Source organism: Eschrichtius robustus, chromosome 18 (assembly GCF_028021215.1).
Source record: "Eschrichtius robustus isolate mEscRob2 chromosome 18, mEscRob2.pri, whole genome shotgun sequence".
Taxonomy (NCBI): domain Eukaryota; kingdom Metazoa; phylum Chordata; class Mammalia; order Artiodactyla; family Eschrichtiidae; genus Eschrichtius; species Eschrichtius robustus.
This window is the reverse complement of record NC_090841.1, coordinates 12225374-12245263: the sequence shown is the minus strand read 5'-3', so window position 1 is coordinate 12245263 and position 19890 is coordinate 12225374. Positions and strand designations below refer to the sequence as shown.

Genomic DNA, 19890 nt, shown 5'->3' with positions numbered 1-19890 from the left:
TTATAAGTGCTCAGAAAAATTTAAGATAGAGGTTTGCAGACTCACTCGGCCACACAAAGGGATTGCAAGAATCTTATGAGCATTACAAAGGGCATCCTAATCACAGCCTGAAGTAGGGAGGATCCTGTCTTGAAAGAACTTGTGAGAAAAGAGTTTTTTCTGACAGTGAACTATACTTTGATACATAGAAAATCCACAAATTTTTTAAGTTGCTGCACCAACTTGGGCAAAGGAGGCCTTGGCCCCAACTTTCTATGATCAGGAACATATGGAGAAAGCTACTCAATGACTGCTATGTACCTTCCACACTCCCCCATTTTTGAACAGAATGTCTGCTGATGTTTACCTGTTCCTGTCTTACCACTGGGAGCTGAATATACATGGGACAGATAACTTACCTTTTTAGCTTCCAGGTCTCCAAATTAGGAATTTCTGTACCTAATCTGTATGTGGACTTGACATAGATCATGAGCTACTAGATTTTGAGCCTGATACAATAGTGGGATGAGACTGTGGGGAACAAGCTGAATATATTTTGCTTGTAGGAGGAATGTGAATTGTGACTGGGGAGAGGACTTCAGTAGATTGTTTTCAAAGATGGCCAGAACAATCCCTCTGACCTCCACGTCCATTTGAAATGTGATTTTGCTGCTCATCTCATGGGGAAGTGGAGTCCATTTCTCCTCCCCCTTAACTTGGGCTGGCCCTGTGACTTGCCTTGACCAAAAGAATGCTGTGGAGGTAGGTAACACTATGTGACTTCCAAGCTTAGGCACTAAGTAGCTTTGCAGTTCCCATTTTTTTATCCTCTTGGTAGGCAGACACCATGAAAAAAATTGTGATGATCTTCCCAGACAGACTATACAGAGGGAGAGGGGACCAGCCAGTCCCCAGATGTCCCAGCCATCCTTGCTAAGGGACCAGACATGTGAATGAAGTCATCTTGAATCTTTCAGACCCAGAGAGGCCACCCGCTTGGACCTGACATGGATCAGAGACAAGTACCTGATGAACCCCATTCTGACTGCAGAACTCTGAGAAAATAAATGGCTGTGTTTTTTTAAGCCACTAATTTTGGAGGGTGGTTTGTACATAGCAATAAATTATTAGAGTATGACTTGATCTGTCAGTTACTCCAAACTAGTCAACGTGGCTGGATATAATTGTGAGATCATGCAGACGAATTAAAGCCGCAAACCATCCAATGAATAAAGCACTGGAAATAACTGAAGAGCCCTCAGTGCTAGTTCTGGCTCCCTCCTGACCTGATGTGTGAATTTAGGCAAGTCACTTAATATCTGTGAACTTCCTTTATGGAACAGGGATAATGATCTCTATCTCATGGGACTGTTTTGAGGACTGCATCAAATGACCAAGAAAAAAGCATGCTTGAAAACTACTGAGAATTATTCAAGAAGAATGAACTCTTCTGTTATAACTTGTAAGTGTGCTGCTACAGAGGTAGCTCAGGCACTAGCTTGCCTACTTAAAGTAACAGCTCTTCTGTTTACTCTCTTCCCATTGATAGATTTCTGTTAACCAGCTTCTCTTTAAGGAAAGAGTCCAAGTAGTTTAAAGTTTCCTAAATGAAAAATAGTGCAGAAAGACACCAAATATTATTAAAGAAATGGCAAGATGAATATTAAAACAGGTATTTTGTGTCTGTAAATGTGATTTCTAGTTTATTTTAACAGCTATACTAAAACCCCATGGTACAGTTAATAGTATTATATGCATCCCGTCAATAATAAGAAAATATCCTCTAACACAATTTCTAATTTACAAGCTTATGACAAGTTCAAGCTGCTGAGAAATTGGACTTGAAAGTATGTCTTAGAATGATAGAAGACCACTATTAACACTCTCATAATTGTATACCAACTGCATCAAATCTGACATTTCAGTTTAATATAGTTTGCTGAGAGAGCATACCATTTTATGGCTGCCTAGTGAAATCAAATCCAACCCAGACGTTTTCACTTTTCTAATATAATTCACTGCAAGGTTTTAAAGCTGCCATCTCTTTTCTTCCTTTTTTCAAAAGATTGATGCCCTGGCATTCGTTGATTCCACAAGAGCTCATAATGGGTCAATGAGTCAGTGGTGAGCACCTCCATTAACTGTATTAATTTACACTATGTCACCTTAATGACATTTTGTCACAGCTCCCTTTTCTGACATCTACATAGCTATTCAAAAGTAATATAACAACTTTTGAAGGCATTAAAGAAAATTAGTATAAGAACTTCAGTAAGTTGAATGTCATTGTTACCAAGACTATGCTGGAGGAGAGAAATTTAAAAAATAAAATAAAAACGAACTGGTCTGACTTAACTCGGGAGACCTCTCTCCTGAGAGATTACCAAGTCTTCTCTGCCCAGCTTGTACTCATTACCACAGGAAGAGACCGACGGTAACAAAGAAAGACAGAATAAAACCATCTACTCTGTCCTAGTTCTCTCTTACATGAGACCTTACCTAAGTTTGGAGATACTGCAGATGTACTTTTCTTCAGAAATATAAAAACATTTCTTTAAAATTATATATAAAATGTTTTAACAGCTTAGTGATAAGAAGTCAAGAGTTTAGGCTTTAAAACTGTATTACTCTTGGTAACACATTCTTCCCTGCTAAATCAGGTATTATTGTAGAGGGAAAAATACCGTACATGTTAATCAATACATTTAAACATGAATTTAGAAAATCTCAAGCATACAACCATCATTATTACCAAAAAACTTCTCTCTAGCATTCCCTCAATGAGGACCCCCAAATTCTGATGTTATAAAGGGAAAGAGTGATACATTTGGACACACACACACACACAAAACCACAAAAATATAATTGAGATATAGCAAAGCTGAAAGACTGAGAAACCATACTTGCAGTGCAACTTTCTGCAGTCAATTTCAGATCTTTTTCAAATCAATAGGAAAAAGACCCATGACCCAACTGAAAAGTGGGCAAAAGATATGAGCAAGTTTACAGGTCAATAATTATATGAAAAATGCTCAACTTCACTCATAATTAATGAAGTGCAAGCCAAAACAAAGCCGACTCCATTTTTCACTCACCAGATTAGCACAAGTTACACTGTTTATTATAAGAGTGATGGTCGGGGCAGGGGGCATGGGGAAGGTGGCATCCTCACATGATGCTGTGAAGGGAGTGAATGATCATCTTTGGGAATGAAGGTTTGGCAGTATCTTTCAAAATTAAAGATGTATATAGCCTTTGAGCCACCAGTCCCATTAACAGGAATTATCTTCACATATACACACAAAGTTCATCAAGATATCTGCGCAAGGATTTATGGCAGCCTGGGTTTAACAGTAACGATCAGAGAGAAAGACAAACTATCCATCAACAGAAGATTGAGTTGTATAAATTATTGTATATGTAGGCAATGTGCAGGCTTCAAAAAGAAGGGGTCTACATGGAAAGGTACTCAAAGTATATTATCATAGACTATAAAAGGTTCAGGGTGGTGGTGGGAGAGAACTGAAAATGAAAGCAAACCACGCAATGTCAGGCTGAGGAAGTGAGCGTCTTATGAACTAATTAAGTTGGGGGTGTTGGAGGACGGTATCTGTTTGTATTAAGTACAGCTACCTGGGATAAAAAACTTAAAATGTCCTGAATTAGTGATAGCCACATTGGTCCTTGTCCTTGATGATGTGCCCCCAGGAGCCAAAGGAACACAAAGGGTTACAAAATATAAATGTTTCTGAAAAGTTTCAGAACAGGAAAACTGCTGGGAGAATTCTGGGAGAAACCTGAATTCGGCTTTACGGGCACTGGTCCTCAGAGACTGACATGTAACTAGGGGAGATATCTGGTGATCGAAAGCATCAATAAAGCTCTCAGGATAAAAGGTAAAGCCTAAAAACGCTAGATAAATTAGGATGACTGGCTCATGTGTGTGGACTCGTGAGGGTGAACCTTTGAATTAGGTTGAAAAACTGAGTTTCCGTTTTGTGATGATGTCAAGAGTGAACAGGCATTTTCACTTGAAAGAGTTTGATATAATATGTACACTGAATTGAGATATAGATAACCTTACATATGATAGGAAATCTTAAAATATAGATAAGAATATTTAATTCACATACAAAATATTTACTGAATGCCTTTTAAAGACACTGTGCTAATTCTAGAAGCCTATGGACTCCCCATTTTATGTTCAAAGTGTTATTAAATAAGAAAGGGACTCCCTTCTTAATTTCATTGGTTGTAAATCAGTTTAAATGGTGGTTTATGGATCTTTTAGAGTGGAATTTCTCAGTGAAATTGTAAGTCTGTTCGGAGAAATAAATGGGCCTTAAGAGTTTAATATAGCAAGAATGCATGTTACATTATCTTACTTCCAAACGTGAATACGTTGTATGTATAAATTATATGCAAACTTTGATGGCAACGAATAAGACACACAGATATGCTAGACATTACTTGGATTCATGCCCTTTGTTTTCTGCTTTGAAAAAAACTAAATAAAAGTTGTATTCATCCAATTTCTTACAGTTCAGTAACACTGTAATTGTCTTTTAAAAATATTTGCAATAGATAAGCATAAATATGTAAATGACTATTTTGACTTTAATTCACTGTCTTTTGTTGGATTAAAACACTAAATGGTATGATACTATAATATTTGTATATTCAACAGCATGAGTGTCAGTGATGGGAAAAGTTTGAAGAAAGGAGGATTAAAATAAGAAACACATATACCTATGTAATAACCTGATCATATAATCTTATTATCAGGAAAAAGTGAGAAAAATGAGAGAGCAAATATATTTTAATGTTTTGAATACAACCATTTTTTAAAAAACAAAAGCCCATATAAATGAAAAACAAATCTTTATATTTCACAATAGTTGAGTAGTACCAACTGTAAAATGACTCCGCTCTCTGGCTGTTCCTGGATATTGTGTGTGTGCTGGTTTAATCTAATGTGTATTGTTGCATAGTATCCCCAGGCACAGCCAAGTAAAAGCTAAGGCTGTACAGAAAAGCCTACATTTTAAATGGCTCTTGTCATTAATGCTTTATTAATTGCCCCAGGCTATGTAAACCCAAAGCTGGGCAAGCTATAACAATATGACACATTAAGGTCAAATCCAATTCCTGCTGTGTTTTATGGAATGGTCCAAATATTGAGTTAACAGCAGGAAAGGCAATTTGTTTCCAGCTCCTGATTGTGCGATCTAAATTAGATAGAAATTTTTTGAAATAACAAAAACACTGAATAATATAACTGAATAATACAAAAGAATCCTGAATCATTTTCTGTGGTGCTCGAAATTATTTCCTTTAGTTTCCTCTTAGGTTAGATATGCCACATAATTTTAAAATATGATGGAACAAAGCTGTGGAATAAAATATCTTATACACCCACTTAGAAATATAAACAAATCAAAACTTCAACATATTTTGAAATTAATATCAACAAATAAAAGGGCCTACCTTTACATCAGAAGTATCTCTCTGACTCGTTCTCCAAGACCTTGCAACGGACGAGAAGGTTCGATTAGGATGGTCAAATTTTCCGTCATTTGCATTGAGGAAGAAGGTTGTGAAAGGTTCCTAAAGGAAAAAAAAGTCAAGAATTTGACCCTTCTGAACACGACCGTCCTCTTCCTTTGTAAAACATTTTATTTTATGTTTGGAAACCCTTCTGAGGTGGAAATGGTGCAGGATCCTGGAAGGACGCCCACACCCAGGAGTCAGGAGGTGCTGGTCTGAGCCAGTCTGGACCACTGAGTCACCTGTCACTCTTCAACCTCGGCAGGTCATTTTGCTTCTTGGCCTTCAGGCTTCTGATTTATAAAAGGATAGAGTTCTAGTGCTCTGTGATTTTATGATGATTGATTTTGCATTATTGTCAATATATAACTCAGATCTTCTTTCTCATAACTAAGGCCACACATAGTAACACTCAAAAGAAAATCTCTCTGACACTGTTCACCGTAGTGTGAAATTAGGTAGGGAATATCCATCTTAGGCTACCTGTGAAAGTCTCCTAAAGTTACCATATTATGGTCTGATGATCTTTTAAAAATGCAAATCCTTGATTAAAATCCTTCCATAGCTCTTCAGAGCTCTCTGGGAAAAGTCTAAACTACTTGATTTGTCTTAAGAGAGCCTGAGTGATCTGGAACCTGCTTAACTCTTATCTCTCGCCATCCCCATCTTCACATCCTAAGGTCTTGCCACACTGGTCTCACTTCTCGTCCCTTGTATGTGCTGTTTCCTCTGCCTGGTATAAACTTATCCATCTACCCCACCATTCTGACTTGACTAAGTTCTTCTTATCTTTTAAGTCTCAGCCAAGACATCATTTTCTCCTGAAAGGCTTTCCTTGATTTGCCAAGTTCTCCAGTGTGTTCAAATAGCAACAGATATTTTCTCAAAACACATCCCTGAAGCATTTGTCACATTGTTTTGTAACTGTTTTTTAACTTGTCTATCTTCCCCACCACATGAATAGGTTACATATCTATCATATTCACTGTTCTATCTCCAACACTTAGAAGAACTCCTGGTACACCCAAGTTGCTCAATGTATAATCTGCTGAAGGAAAGAATGAAATGAAGTTAATACGAATCAGACTAGATAAACTCTAGTCCTTCTATTCAATAGTATTCTGTGACTATTACCTTATCAAAGCTTGGTATCTGTCATCAAGAACATGTTCCCATAGCAGGAAACCTAGGAATAACTTTATCACAAGGTCCTAATGTATTTAATTTTAATGCTTTTTCTATAGTTTTTATGGTAGGAGAGAGGCATTATTTCTGATGTCATTAAACTTGCTTCCGAATTTAAAAGGATTAAATAACATGCATTCTTACTATAAGGATTTCTTAGGAAATGTCAAATATAACAAAGATGAGTATATATTTACTTTCCTATGGTTCAATCCTTTTCTCTTAAGTCTAGGATAAATGACAAGTCACTCCTAGGTTCAATAATGCTAAGAAATATTTCCTAAATATTTAGTTTTTTTTCTTTAATATATAATTTCCATTCATTCTTTTATATCCATAAAACATTACTTTGTTGCTTTAAACTCCTCTTTTTGCCACTAGTCATAAGGTCCAGTTGTCAGGCAACAGCTATAAATATTCATATTCCTCAGTATCTTCCTGAAATTTAGTGTGGCTAGATGACATCAATTTTATAAGTTTATAATGTATCACCAAGTCTCATGTTTAGTATTGAATGACAGAAAACTATGGTGAAAGAGATAAGATGAAGAATGATATAACACTATATAGGTAAGTAGGGTATTACTGATTTACCTGAAAATCAAATATGCATCCAGTAAGTCCATCTTGCTGTTTAAGATTTTAAGTGACTTGAGAGACAAATAGATGTCACCAAAATTAAGTTAGGAAAAAAAAATTTAACTCCCTATTAAACTGAAGGTAGTCAATGCCGTATATTTATCACTAAATTAAAGTAGGGATATAAAAATTCTAGAAGTAGCAACAGTAAATCGAATGAAATATGACAGATCTAAGTCTGAGTCTTGGTGGAACCATTTACTTCTCTTAGGCACCTTACTTAACCCCACCCAAGTAAGTAGCGGTGTGAAGTAACTGTATCTCAGTTCTTTCATCTATGTTAGTTGGGAATGACAGTACCTTGTGGGTAATTAAGATTAAATAATATTGAGAAAGCTTGAAGTATCTCAGCTGACACAGAGTGATGAAGATGACTACCAGCTTCATGCACTGTGTCAAGTACTCACTGCTGGGTTCCACCCTGACTGCCAGTTCCCTAGACATTGACCAGACTCTCAGTTCCTTAGGCCTAATTCATCCCTCTATCCCTAGAACCAAGCAAGTGCTTGGTTCATAGTTAGTGTTTAATTAATGTTTTTCAAACTCATCTAAACATACAAGGTACTGTTGGGAGAAGGGGGGGGGGTATGGCTGGATAAGAGTAAGATGTAGTTTTTCTTGTCAGTTCTTAACCACTAGTTTGACCATAAAGTTGCATCTTCAGAATCCACTTCTTCATTATTCTAGGATGCTGATGTTAGGCATTTATTTTTTCTTTGTAGGTAGTAGGCAGAGAATAATTTAGAGGGATCAGACTTGTCTTCATGATTTTTAACCTACTAAATACATGTGAGTGAAGACCCGTTTATATATGCAAAGTCTTACTTCTTATCATCAACCACTAAAAGCTGATCTCTACCCCAGCCTAAATTATAAAATCCTTCCTCAGTTTTCAACCCTTAACGAAGGCATGCCAAGAATAGCACAGATGGGCACAGTGAAAATAAATCTGAAATTGAAGAATTATTATCTCTGGTTGTGAAGTTTATGAGTCTGGTGGCACCTAAAAGCGGAGGATATTGAAGAATTCCACATTTCACTGTCCTACGTAGCCTTTATAAAGATCTGATTAACAACTGTTTGAGGGTCACATACTACTCTACTGACATTTATTCTCATTATTCCTGAAGGCCTCCAGTTGCTACAGTGGTAGAGTACTAACAGAAATGGATAACCTATTTGTTTATAAGTGGGTATTGATCTTCAAGCTCTGATTACTGTGGAGATAATCTTTTACCATGTGTTTCTCTATTACCTTCAAGGCACAGTACAAGGACTCAAGGACTTTCTTTTTCATTTGACTCATGCCTGACTAAAACAGAGGATCAAGAGCTGTATTAAGTTTAAGAAACTTCTGTATTTATTCACCTGACACATGTTGATCAAACCATGTTCTATATGTACATCACCATATTAGATATTTTATCATTCTACTAGAAAAGCTTTTGGCTTGGGAGATAAGATGGACAAATAAATAAATGTTAAATAGAATTTTCAGAAATTAAAATACTTGGGCTTTAAAAACTTCAGGTTTAAAAAAAAAAAAACAAAAAACTTCAGATTTGGTCTGGTAATACAATATAAATGGCTGACGGCAGACTTCCTTCTCCTGATTACATCTACCCCAACCTTCCAACCCTTTCTCAGGGCTAGAACATCAGACTAACCTGTCCTGCATGGGAAGTACCTGTCCTACTGAATTCTGTCATAACCTTTAGTCCCTGCAAGGACACTAACAACCTGTCCTGCCTTCCAATGATCGCAGACGATTCACCCTTCCTGGGCAATCGAACCCTGTGCCTCTGCCCCTCTTCTCTTTAGACAACTCCTTTATTATTCTGTCTTATATGACTTTTGCTCAGTCATCTCATAAGGATCTTTTCTTACATCCCTCTCCCCTTTTAGTTTTCTTCTTTTCCTTCTCTTCATTTCATTTGAAACAAACCCCATCCCTGGGTAATAGTCAGTGCTTGTGACATAACTCTATCAAAGAAAAGATGTATACTTTGAAGTTACATAAAGCATAATAAAGACCAAAGGGAAGGGAACTGAAGTTACTGAGCACCTTTCTGTGCTTGGAACTGTATTATCTCAGTTAACTAACGCAATTCTCACTACGGTCCTTCAAGTAGATGTAATCACATTCTAGGAAATGGAGGAACCATTATTTCTACTGTACTTTGGCTAACTTCACAAGTTTATTTTCTCCCATTGCTTTCAAAAGAAACCAGAAATATCTCTTAGAATCTTCAGAAACCTATGTGCCTACCATACACCAGTCCCTTGGTTAAGAATCCCTCATCTTCCTCTAAGTATATATGCACTGTCTGTATAAGTATCAAGAGAAACACGATGACAATATTTTATTCAGTAGCATTATCTTTTGGTACTTGCATAAGTGTTTCTACTATTTTTTCACTACAAATATATACTGTTAAAGATATATTATGGTTTAAACAGTCTCTTGGGTAGGCTTTCAAAGCAACCCATAATTTATAAAGTAAATCCCAAATTCTAAACAACTGATTTATAAATTAACTTTTGTTGTACAACCTATTTAACTTCCTAAGAATTATAATTAAATGTTTGACAAGTGAGTTGTGAATAGGTAGGTTGAATATACTGAATTTGGAAGGTGAATTCCGAAGTAATTCAGAATTACTTCTGTGTATATGCTATATATTCAGGGTAAGATTTAAAGTAAAAACATTCCAAGTAAAATGTGTCCTATTATACTAGTTAATATCTGAACAAACTCCAAACTTCTATGATAGTTTATTCATCATTTGTCCAACAGCAGCTAGCAAAGAAACAGCTTTTTCAGAATCTTGTAGTTTAGACAAGTGACTTCACTGGTAGTGTGTCTAAAATAATATTTTTAATTTAAAGTAATGAGGTAGGGACTTCCCTGGTGGTGCAGTGGTTAAGAATCTGCCTGCCAATGCAGGGGACATGGGTTCGAGCCCTGGGAAGGGAAGATCCCACATGCTGCAGAGCAACTAAGCCTGTGTGCCACAACTACTGAGCCTGAGCTCTAGAGCCCGCGAGCCACAACTACTGAGCCCATGCACCGCAACTACTGAAGCCTGCGTGCCTAGAGCCCGTGCTCCGCAACAAGAGAAGCCACCGCAATGAGAAGCCCGCGCACCGCAACAAAGAGTAGCCCCCGCTCGCCGCAACTAGACAAAGCCCGCGTGCAGCAACGAAGACGCAACGCAGCCAAAAATAAATAAATAAATAAATAAAATATAAATAAATATATATATATAAAAAATAAAAAATAAAGTAATGAGGTATGTAGTTAATTAGCATTTTAAAGCAATTATTATCATTGTCATACTAAACATATTGACTGAAACTAATAATGAGTTTAATGACTGGGTCTAAAAGGCTTGAAAGGTAAAGGGTAGATACTTATTTTAATCTGTATTTTGTTTTTATGAGCAAATTCTTAGTGACACAAATTTTAATGCATTTTCTACTTCATAAACTCCTTGGGATGGGAGTGAGGAAATCACAATTCCCTGGGCCATTAGGTTAAACACTTAGTAAACTATTAGACCATGATACTTCTATTTATAGCAGCACAACTTAAGATGTGTTGGCTAAATGAGTCCCCATAAAAGCAATCTTATAGATCTCTCCTGCCAATGCAGTAGCCACAGGCCACATGTGACTACTGAGTACTTAAAATATGGCTAGTTCCAGTTGAATGTGCTATAAATATAAAATACATTCTGGATTTCAAAGAATACCAAAACAATGTAAAATATCTCATTAATAATTTTTATATTGGTTACATGTTGAAATTATAAAATTTTGGATATACTGGGCTAACAAATGTATTTATTAAATTAATCTCACCTGTTTCTTTTTACTCTTAAATAAGGCTACTAGAAAATTTAAATTACATACATAAGTGGCTTGCATTACGTTTCTACCATGCAGCACAGCTATAGACAATACTAAAAAGGCATGTGTAGCATAAATAGGGATAGCATGTCTGCCGTACCCTTGCAGAGATTCAAATTTGTATTCCATTTCACTGGAATAAGAAATCAATTTAGGGATGAATTATGATTTATTATTTGATAAAATGTTTAGTTTATCAGGGATAGAAGAGTGTTAAATCAGGCTGGTGATAATAAGTATTTTTATGAACTCACACTTAAATTCTTATAAATCTGACTTCAGACTAATTTGATTATACAAAAGCCACTGAATACCATTTTATATATTTCAAAATACTATTTTATATATATATATATATATATATATATATATATATATAATATACTCATATAATTCTCAAAACAACCCACTTGGTAATGCTTTTTTTAATCCCAAAAATGCCCAAGAAAAGTGTCTTACTCCTCCCATGGTGGAGGTTCACTATAGTAATGATTGTTTCTTGCTTTTTGTTTTCTTGTGTGAGCCCATATAGAATATGAACATATTTTACGTCCATCATAAAGAATATCAACTGTTTGAGATCTTGACTGGTAAATTTTTGTGTTTCTGTATTTAGTTTTGACTTGTGGCTGAAACTGCAGGATAGAAGCTACAAAGTTCTCTCTATATACATGTGTCTGTAATTCAGAAAAGCCTTTACTTCTTGCATGAGTGTGAAGTATTTTCCTACACCTGAAGAGTATTAATAAATTATTACAACCCATAAACTAAAGGTGTTCTGATTGGTTTATAGTGGTAAACAGGCACTTGTATAAATCTAATATCTCCTCCAAATTAACAGAAAATAAAGAAATAGAACTTCTTATACTCAAAAAGTGTTAAGAGTTAAAAAATATTTAAGAAACTGCTAGCTCAGAAACATTTTTATAAAAGGATTCAAGTTCACATAGTTAAGGTGAATTTTTCAACAAATTAGACTAACAATTTTGGTCTAAAGAAAGTTTTATGTCTTTTCCTTTAGCTTATAATTACAGAGTGCATTTTTAAAATAAGATTTGAGTTTGTTTTCTTACAGAATAGTTAATCTAAACTTCTTTATTTCTTATGCTGGTTTAGGATTATGAAAAATATAAAATATGTGTTCAGTTAAACTGAATCCTAATTCTGACAAACTTTTTTTTTGATAACAGTAATTATTTGTAGTATATCATCTATCAGTGATTTACAAGTTACTTAAAACCTATGCATACTATATATTTATAATAAGTTCAATTTCTCCCCATCATGGAGAGAATGCTTGAGGAAGACCTCCAAACCAAACTGTCATTCAGGCAGTGGGAAAAAATACCTTTGAAAATAGGAGATGCATTCCTGTGTATGCACGTTTTCATGTGCTGCTTTATCAATGTGTTTCTGAGGCAAATCAGCCTCATGCAACAGAATGGTCTGAAGTATGTTTTGGTAAGAGGAGAAAACTTTATTGATTGCATTGACTTAGAGATTTGACTTAGCATTCTGTAATACTCCCCAGTCGCTTATAGTTTTAAAAAAAAGTCAGACCATCTGACTCCAGTAATTGGTCTTAACTAGACTAGATTGGAGAAGGCAAGACTAAAGGCAGAGAGATTTGCTAAGAGCTTTTGCAATCATCTAGATGAGAAATAACGGGAACCTGAACTAAGAAGTGCCAGACTTAATAGAGAAAAGGAGACAGACTGTAGTTGGTGGAACTTATCAGATGTGATGTCAGACTGGATGTAAGGGCTAATAAAATAGAGAAAATATCTAGATTGGGTAACTGGGTGCAAGATCATGCTGATTGTTTAGATAAGAAATCACTAGGCACCCCTGCAGGTTTATGAGGGAGATGAGGAGTTCATTTTTGGAAATGGTGTTTATGGTATTGTGAGGTGTTCAGGTAGAAAAATCCAGTAGTATATAGAAATAAGTAAATATATTTATATATTAGAAATATAGGTCAGGAGCCCAAGAGAAATGTCTGCAATGAAGACAGAAGCTGGAAGTCATTAGCTTATAACTGAATGATGTAGTCCAGATAAAGTACGTAGAAATATCCTGGGGAATAGAAATATGGAGAAAAAGAGATCTGAGCGTGAGACTGGGCAGGACAGTTAGGATGACAGGAGGGAAACCAGGAGAGCATATTGTCAGAGGAGCCATGAGAGGAAGGAATTTCAGGTAGGAGGAAGTGAGCAATGGTGCCAAATGCTTCAGCTATATCATGAAGCTCTGCCACATAACCCGTGACCTCCACAGGGATAATTCAGTAAAGTGATGGGTGTGGAACCTAAATCAAGCAGGCTAAAGATTGAATGGCAGGTGATAAAGTGGAGAAAGCACAGTGCAGGACAAGACAGTGGAGGCTGTGCTTCTAGTACATTTGACTACACAGGGGTAGACGTGGAAAAGTCACTGCAGAGTCGGTAGGGGCTGGAAGGAAGTATGTACATATATATGTAGGTATGTATGAATGTATGTATTTTAAAAATTGCAGAGACTTGAATATATTTATGTCCTAGGAGAAAGAGAAAGTAGTCTTCAAAACATTTAGAAAACTGTTTTTAAAATATGCTACCCGAGAAGCAAGATTGGGAAGGCTGGGGAGAGTGCCAGCCTGTAACAATCAGTGAGAAAGGAAACAGTGGGTGTTAAGGATGCACTCAGGAGTTTGGTACCTTTTATAAATGGTTTACGTTTAAGAAACTCACAATAATCTATCTTTCTAACCCAATTTTGCAAATAAGGCCACTCATTAACAAAAAGGATTCAGGTTTTGCTAGAGTTTGGAATCTCTACTTCACTGGTCTCTAATCTTTGTTTAAAACAAATAAATATATTTGAGTTTTATTTAATTTCCTTATGTTAAGTGCTTCGAGATATTAAAGGCAAACTGTAACTTAATGAAGGCACTCACAATTCGAACAAGCCAGGATAAGGTGGATGTTGCCGTTGAATAATGTGTGTTATAATGGTAGGGAGGACTTTGATCATCTTCCCATGTCTCGTAACGCTCTGCGTAAAACACAGCTCTCTTTGGGTTCAAAGCACCAATCGGCTATAAAAAGAGAAAAAGAAGCATTGTGTTTAATACAGTCATAGTAGATATTCAATACTATAACTCTTTACCTGAAAGTATTTACTGTGAATTCATTTTAACCATAGAATATAAATAAATTATTTCGTATCTATTTCTACCAAATTTGATTTTGATATTGATATTTGATTTTGATAATCACCACACTTGCTAAAATTCACTCAAGAAGATGATTTACGTATGCAAGGTTTCTAGGTTTTATTAAAAGTTTCCATAAACTAGATTACCAGAGATGATCCAGTTTAAATTGTTAAGGCAAAGCCAGTATTTTGATGTTATTTTGCCTACTTAACCACAACCATAGTGAACATTTAGCTTGATCATAGGAAATCCAGTGAGGAGAAAGTGAAGCAGTTGACCATGTGACAACCATATTAGAGAAACCTTGTCTTAATAGGCTGTCACCCAGAGTGTGAAGGACAATAGTCACTTATATGGAAACCCTGTTGGAATGTTAGTCCCATTCTATTATTATACAGATGGGGCAAGTATCCTTTTCTATTAAGTTCAACTGCAAATCTAAGGCTGATGGAAATAATCCAGACAATTCAGATTCCCTGGAAAGCATTTTGTTAAGGCCACTAACACTTGTCCTATCTATACCACCACACTATCAATTATGACGTTAATCCCTACAGTGGAGCACATGGTAAAATGCTCAAGATACTATACATATTTTTTTCAACAAAACATGTGTTAGTTTGATCATTGTCTCAAACTTCCTAGCACAGCTAATCATTAAGATCTTCCAGCATATAGTCCTCACAATTTCAAATAGCAAACTGGCTTAGCTTAAGTTTTTGCCTGATTTTGATTTAATGGAATATGGAATCCATTATTATAATACCTAATAGCTACATTATTTTGTTTTAGATTGCATACTATAAAAAATAAATGTTTCTTAGAAAACAAAAGATGAATACTAAGTAAAATGTGTAATTCCTCTATTTCAAAATTTAATATTACTAGTTAACTATGAAGTTCCCCCCAAGGCTTAATTTTAACAAGGAAGTAGTAGAAAATTAGGGTTTCGATGGTGGTGTGGGAAGACACTGAGCTAGTGTCTCCCCAGAGCTAGGGCACCCGCTGGCCACTGGAGGGGGACCCTGACACCCAAGGAGACAGGAGGAACCCCCAAGTGAACCAGTAGGACATGGGGGGACTGAAAGGGGAGGAGAAGTGGAGGCCAGACAGGATTGGCGCCCCTGAGGCTGGGGAGATCAGGAGAGGCAGGCGGGAGGGACCTTCCGGGAGGAGTGGCAGAGGAGCAGAGGGTGATTGCCTGGCCCACTTGGGCCGGGGAGCCTGCTGAGTTCCCAGGCTGGTACCCCCTCCCCAAAGCCCCCTTGAGGCTGCGTGGGTCCTGGGGGCATAGGACGGAGGTGAGAGAGATCAGGAGAGGTAGGCGGGAGGGGCCCTCCAGGAGGAGCAGGAGAGGAGAGGAGGGCGTTAGCCCCACCCACTCGAGACCAGGAAGCCTGCTGGGCTCCCAGGTGAGGTGTCCCTGCCCTCTGAGACCAGGGGTAGGGGGCACGACTGGGCCCCTTCTGTTCCTTGAGCCTAAGCCCCACCCAACACAGCCCCCAGGACCTTTTCCAGCCCTGTGGGTCCTAAGCATAGGCCCTGCCCACCACCCAAACATCACCCTTGCTTAGGCCCTGCCCTCCACAGCCAAGGCCTTTCCCCCCTTTTTTTTTTCTTTTCCCCCCTCCTCTTTTTTACCATTCTGGTACTGATTTACCTTCCGGTTGTTGATTCATCTATATTTTTATTTTTATATTCTTTCTAACATATCTGTTAGTTTCCTATTCTAATTTTATTTTTTACTTTGTTATTGTTTTCTTTTTTTTTTTTTTGTCACCCCATGCAGCTTTCAGGATCTTGGTTGACGAGCCGGAGGTCGGGTTGAAGCTCCTGTGGTGGGAGCTCTGAGTCTGAACCACTGGACTAACAGAGAACCTCAGACCCTAGGGACTATTCATCGGAGTGAGGTCTCAGGAGATCCTCATCTCAGCACCAAGACCCAGCTCTACCCAACAGCCTACAAACTCCAGTGTTGGAAGCCTCAGGCCAAACAACCAGTAAGACAGGAACACAATCCAACTCATAAAAAAAAAAAAGTAAAAAATAAAAAAATAAAAAATAAAAGAGAGAGAGAGACAGCAAAAAAATATGTCACAGATGAAGGAGCAAGGTAAAAACCTACAAGATGAAATAAATGAAGAGGAAATAGGCAATCTTCCTGAAAAAGAATTCAGAGTAATGATAGTAAAGATGATCCAGAATCTCAGAAACAGAATGGAGGCACAGATTGAGAAAATACAAGAAATGTTTAACAAAGATCTAGAAGAACTAAAGAACAGACAGAGATGAACAACACAGTAACTGAAAAGAAAAATATACTAAAAGGAATCAATAACAGAATAACTGACGCAGAAGAACAAATAAGCGAGCTGGAAGACAAAATGGTGGAAATAACTGCCAAGGAGCAGAATAAAGATAAAAGAATGAAAAGAATTGAAGACAATCTCAGAGACCTCTGGGACAATGCTAAAAGCACCAACATTCGAATTACAGGGGTCCCAGAAGAAGAAGAAGAAAGGGTCTGAGAAAACAGATGAAGAGATTATAGTTGAAAACTTCCCTAACATGGGAAAGGAAACAGTCACCCAAGTCCAGGAAGCACAGAAAGTCCCATACAGGATAAACCCTAGGAAAAACACAACAAGACACATATTAATCAAACTAATCAAACTAACAAAAAATGAATTCAGAGAAAAAATATTAAAAGCAGCAAGGAAAAACCAAAAAATAATATACAAAGGAATCCCCATAAGGTTATCAGCTGATTTTTCAGCAGAAATTCTACAGGCCAGAAAGGAGTGGCAGGATATACTTGAGGTGATGAAACAGAAAAACCTACAACCAAGATTACTCTACCCAGCAAGGATCTCATTCAGATTCGACAGAGAAATCAAAAGCTTTTCAGACAAGCAAAAGCTAAGAGAATTCACCACCACCAAACCAGCTTTACAACAAATGCTAAAGAAACTTCTCTAGGCGGGAAACACAAGAAAAAACCCACAAAAACAAACAAGAAAATGGTAATAGGAACATACATATCAATAATAACCTTGAATGTAAATGGATTAAATGTCCTAACCAAAAGACACAGACTGGCTGAATGGATACAAAAACAAGACCTATATCTATGTTGCCTACAAGAGACCCACTTCAGTCCTACGGACACATAAGGACTGAAAGTGAAGGGATGGAAAAAGATATTCCATGCAAATGGAAATCAAAAGAAAGCTGGAGTAGTAATACTCATATCAGAAAAAATAGACTTTAAAATAAAGATTGTTACAAGAGATAAGGAGGGACACTACATAATGATCAAAGGATCAATCTAAGAAGAAGATATAACAATTATAAATGTTTATGCACCCAACACAGGAGCACCTCAATACATAAGGCAAATGCTAACAACTATGAAAGGAGAAATCAACACAGTAACACAATAATAGTAGGGGACTTTCACACCCCACTTACACCAATGGACAGATCATCCAAAAAGAAAATAAGTAAGGCAACACAAGCTTTAAATGACACAATAGACCAGACAGATTTAATTGATATTTATAGAACACTGCACCCAAAAGTGGCAGAAAACACTTTCTTCTCAAGTGCGCACGGAACATTCTTCAGGACAGATCACACCTTGGGTCACAAATCAAGCCTTGGAAAATTTAAGAAAACTGAAATCGTATCAAGCATCTCTTCTGACCACAATGCTATGAGACTGGAAATCAATTACAGGAAAAAAACTGTAAAAAACACAAATACATGGAGGCTAAAAGTGCACTATTAATAACCAAGAGATCACTGAAGAAATCAAAGAAGAAATAAAAAAATACATAGAAAATGACATTGAAAACATGACGACCCAAAACCTATGGGATGCAGCAAAAGCAGTTCTAAGAGGGAAGTTTATAGCAATTCAATCTCACCTCAAGAAACAAGAAAAATCTCAAATAAACAATCTAACCCTACACTTAACCACAGAAAGAAGAACAAAGAAAACCCAAAGTCTGTAGAAGGAAAGAAATCATAAAGATCAGAGCAGAAATAAATGAAATAGAAACGAAGAAAACAATAGCAAAGATCAATAAAACTAAAATCTGGTTCTTTGAGAAGATAAACAAAATTGATAAATCCTTAGCCGGACTCATCAAGAAAAAAGGGGGAGGATGCAAATCAATAAAATTAGAAATGAAAAAGGAGAAATCACAACTGACACTGCAGAAATACAAAGGATTATAGGAGACTACTACAGACAACTATATGCCAATAAAATGGACAACCACGAAGAAATGGACAAATTCTTCGAAAGGTACAATTTTCCAAGACTGAACCAGGAAGAATTAGAAAATATAAACAGACCTATCACAAGTAATGAAATTGAAACAGTAATAAAAAATCTTCCAAGAAACAAAAGTCCAGGACCAGATGGCTTCACAAGCGAATTATATCAAACATTTAGAGAAGAGTTAACACCAATCCTTCTCAAACTCTTCCAAAAAATTGCAGAGGGAGAAACACTCCCAAATTCATTCTACGAAGCCACCATCACCCTGATACCAAAACCACAAAAAGATTATCACAAAAAAAGAAAATTATAGACCAATATCACTGATGAACACAGATGCAAATATCCTGAACAAAATACTACCAAACAGAATCCAACAACACACTAAAAGGATCATACACCATGATCAAGTGGGATTTATCCCAGCGATGCAAGGATTCTTCAATATATGCAAATCAATCAATGTGATACACCACATTAACAAATTAAGGAGTAAAAACCATATGATCATCTCAATAGATGCAGAAAAAGCTTCTGACAAAATTCAACACCCATTTATGATAAAAGCTCTCCAGAAAATGGGCATGGAGGGAACCTACCTCAACATAATAAAGGCCATATATGACAAACCCACAGCAAGCATCATATTCAATGGTGAAAAACTGAAAGCATTTTCACTAACATCAGGAACAAGATAAGGATGTCCACTCTCGCCACTCTTATTCAACATAGTTTTGGAAGTCCTAGCCATGGCAATCAGAGAAGAAAAAGAAATAAAAGGAATACAAATTGGAAAAGAAGAAGTAAAACTGTCACTGTTTGCAGATGACATGATACTATACATAGAAAATCCTAAAGATGCCACCAGAAAACTAGTAGAACTAATCAATGAATTTGGTAAGGCTGCAGGATACAAGATTAATGCACAGAAATATCTGGCATTCCTATACAGCAACAATGAAAAATCAGAAAGAGAAATTAAGGAAACACTCCCATTTACCACTGCAACAAAAAGAATGAAACACCTAGGAATAAACCTGCCTAAGGAGGCAAAAGACTTGTACTCAGAAAACTATGAAACACTGATGAAAGAAATCAAAGATGACATAAACAGATGGAGAAATATACCATGTTCTTGGATTGG

General features: G+C 36.6%; 1 protein-coding gene across 3 annotated transcripts in view; it reads right to left on the bottom strand.

Moving 5' to 3' along the window:
- Positions 1–19890, bottom strand: part of NBEA (neurobeachin) — a 607091-nt gene that overhangs the window by 65582 nt on the left and 521619 nt on the right. For all 3 annotated transcript variants that reach the window (XM_068526405.1, XM_068526406.1, XM_068526407.1), the window contains exons 45-46: positions 14198–14338; positions 5467–5586 (exon numbers count right to left, since the gene is read on the bottom strand). In XM_068526405.1, coding sequence (XP_068382506.1) covers positions 5467–5586; positions 14198–14338 — 261 coding nt within the window. The remainder of the gene's footprint in view (positions 1–5466; positions 5587–14197; positions 14339–19890) is intronic.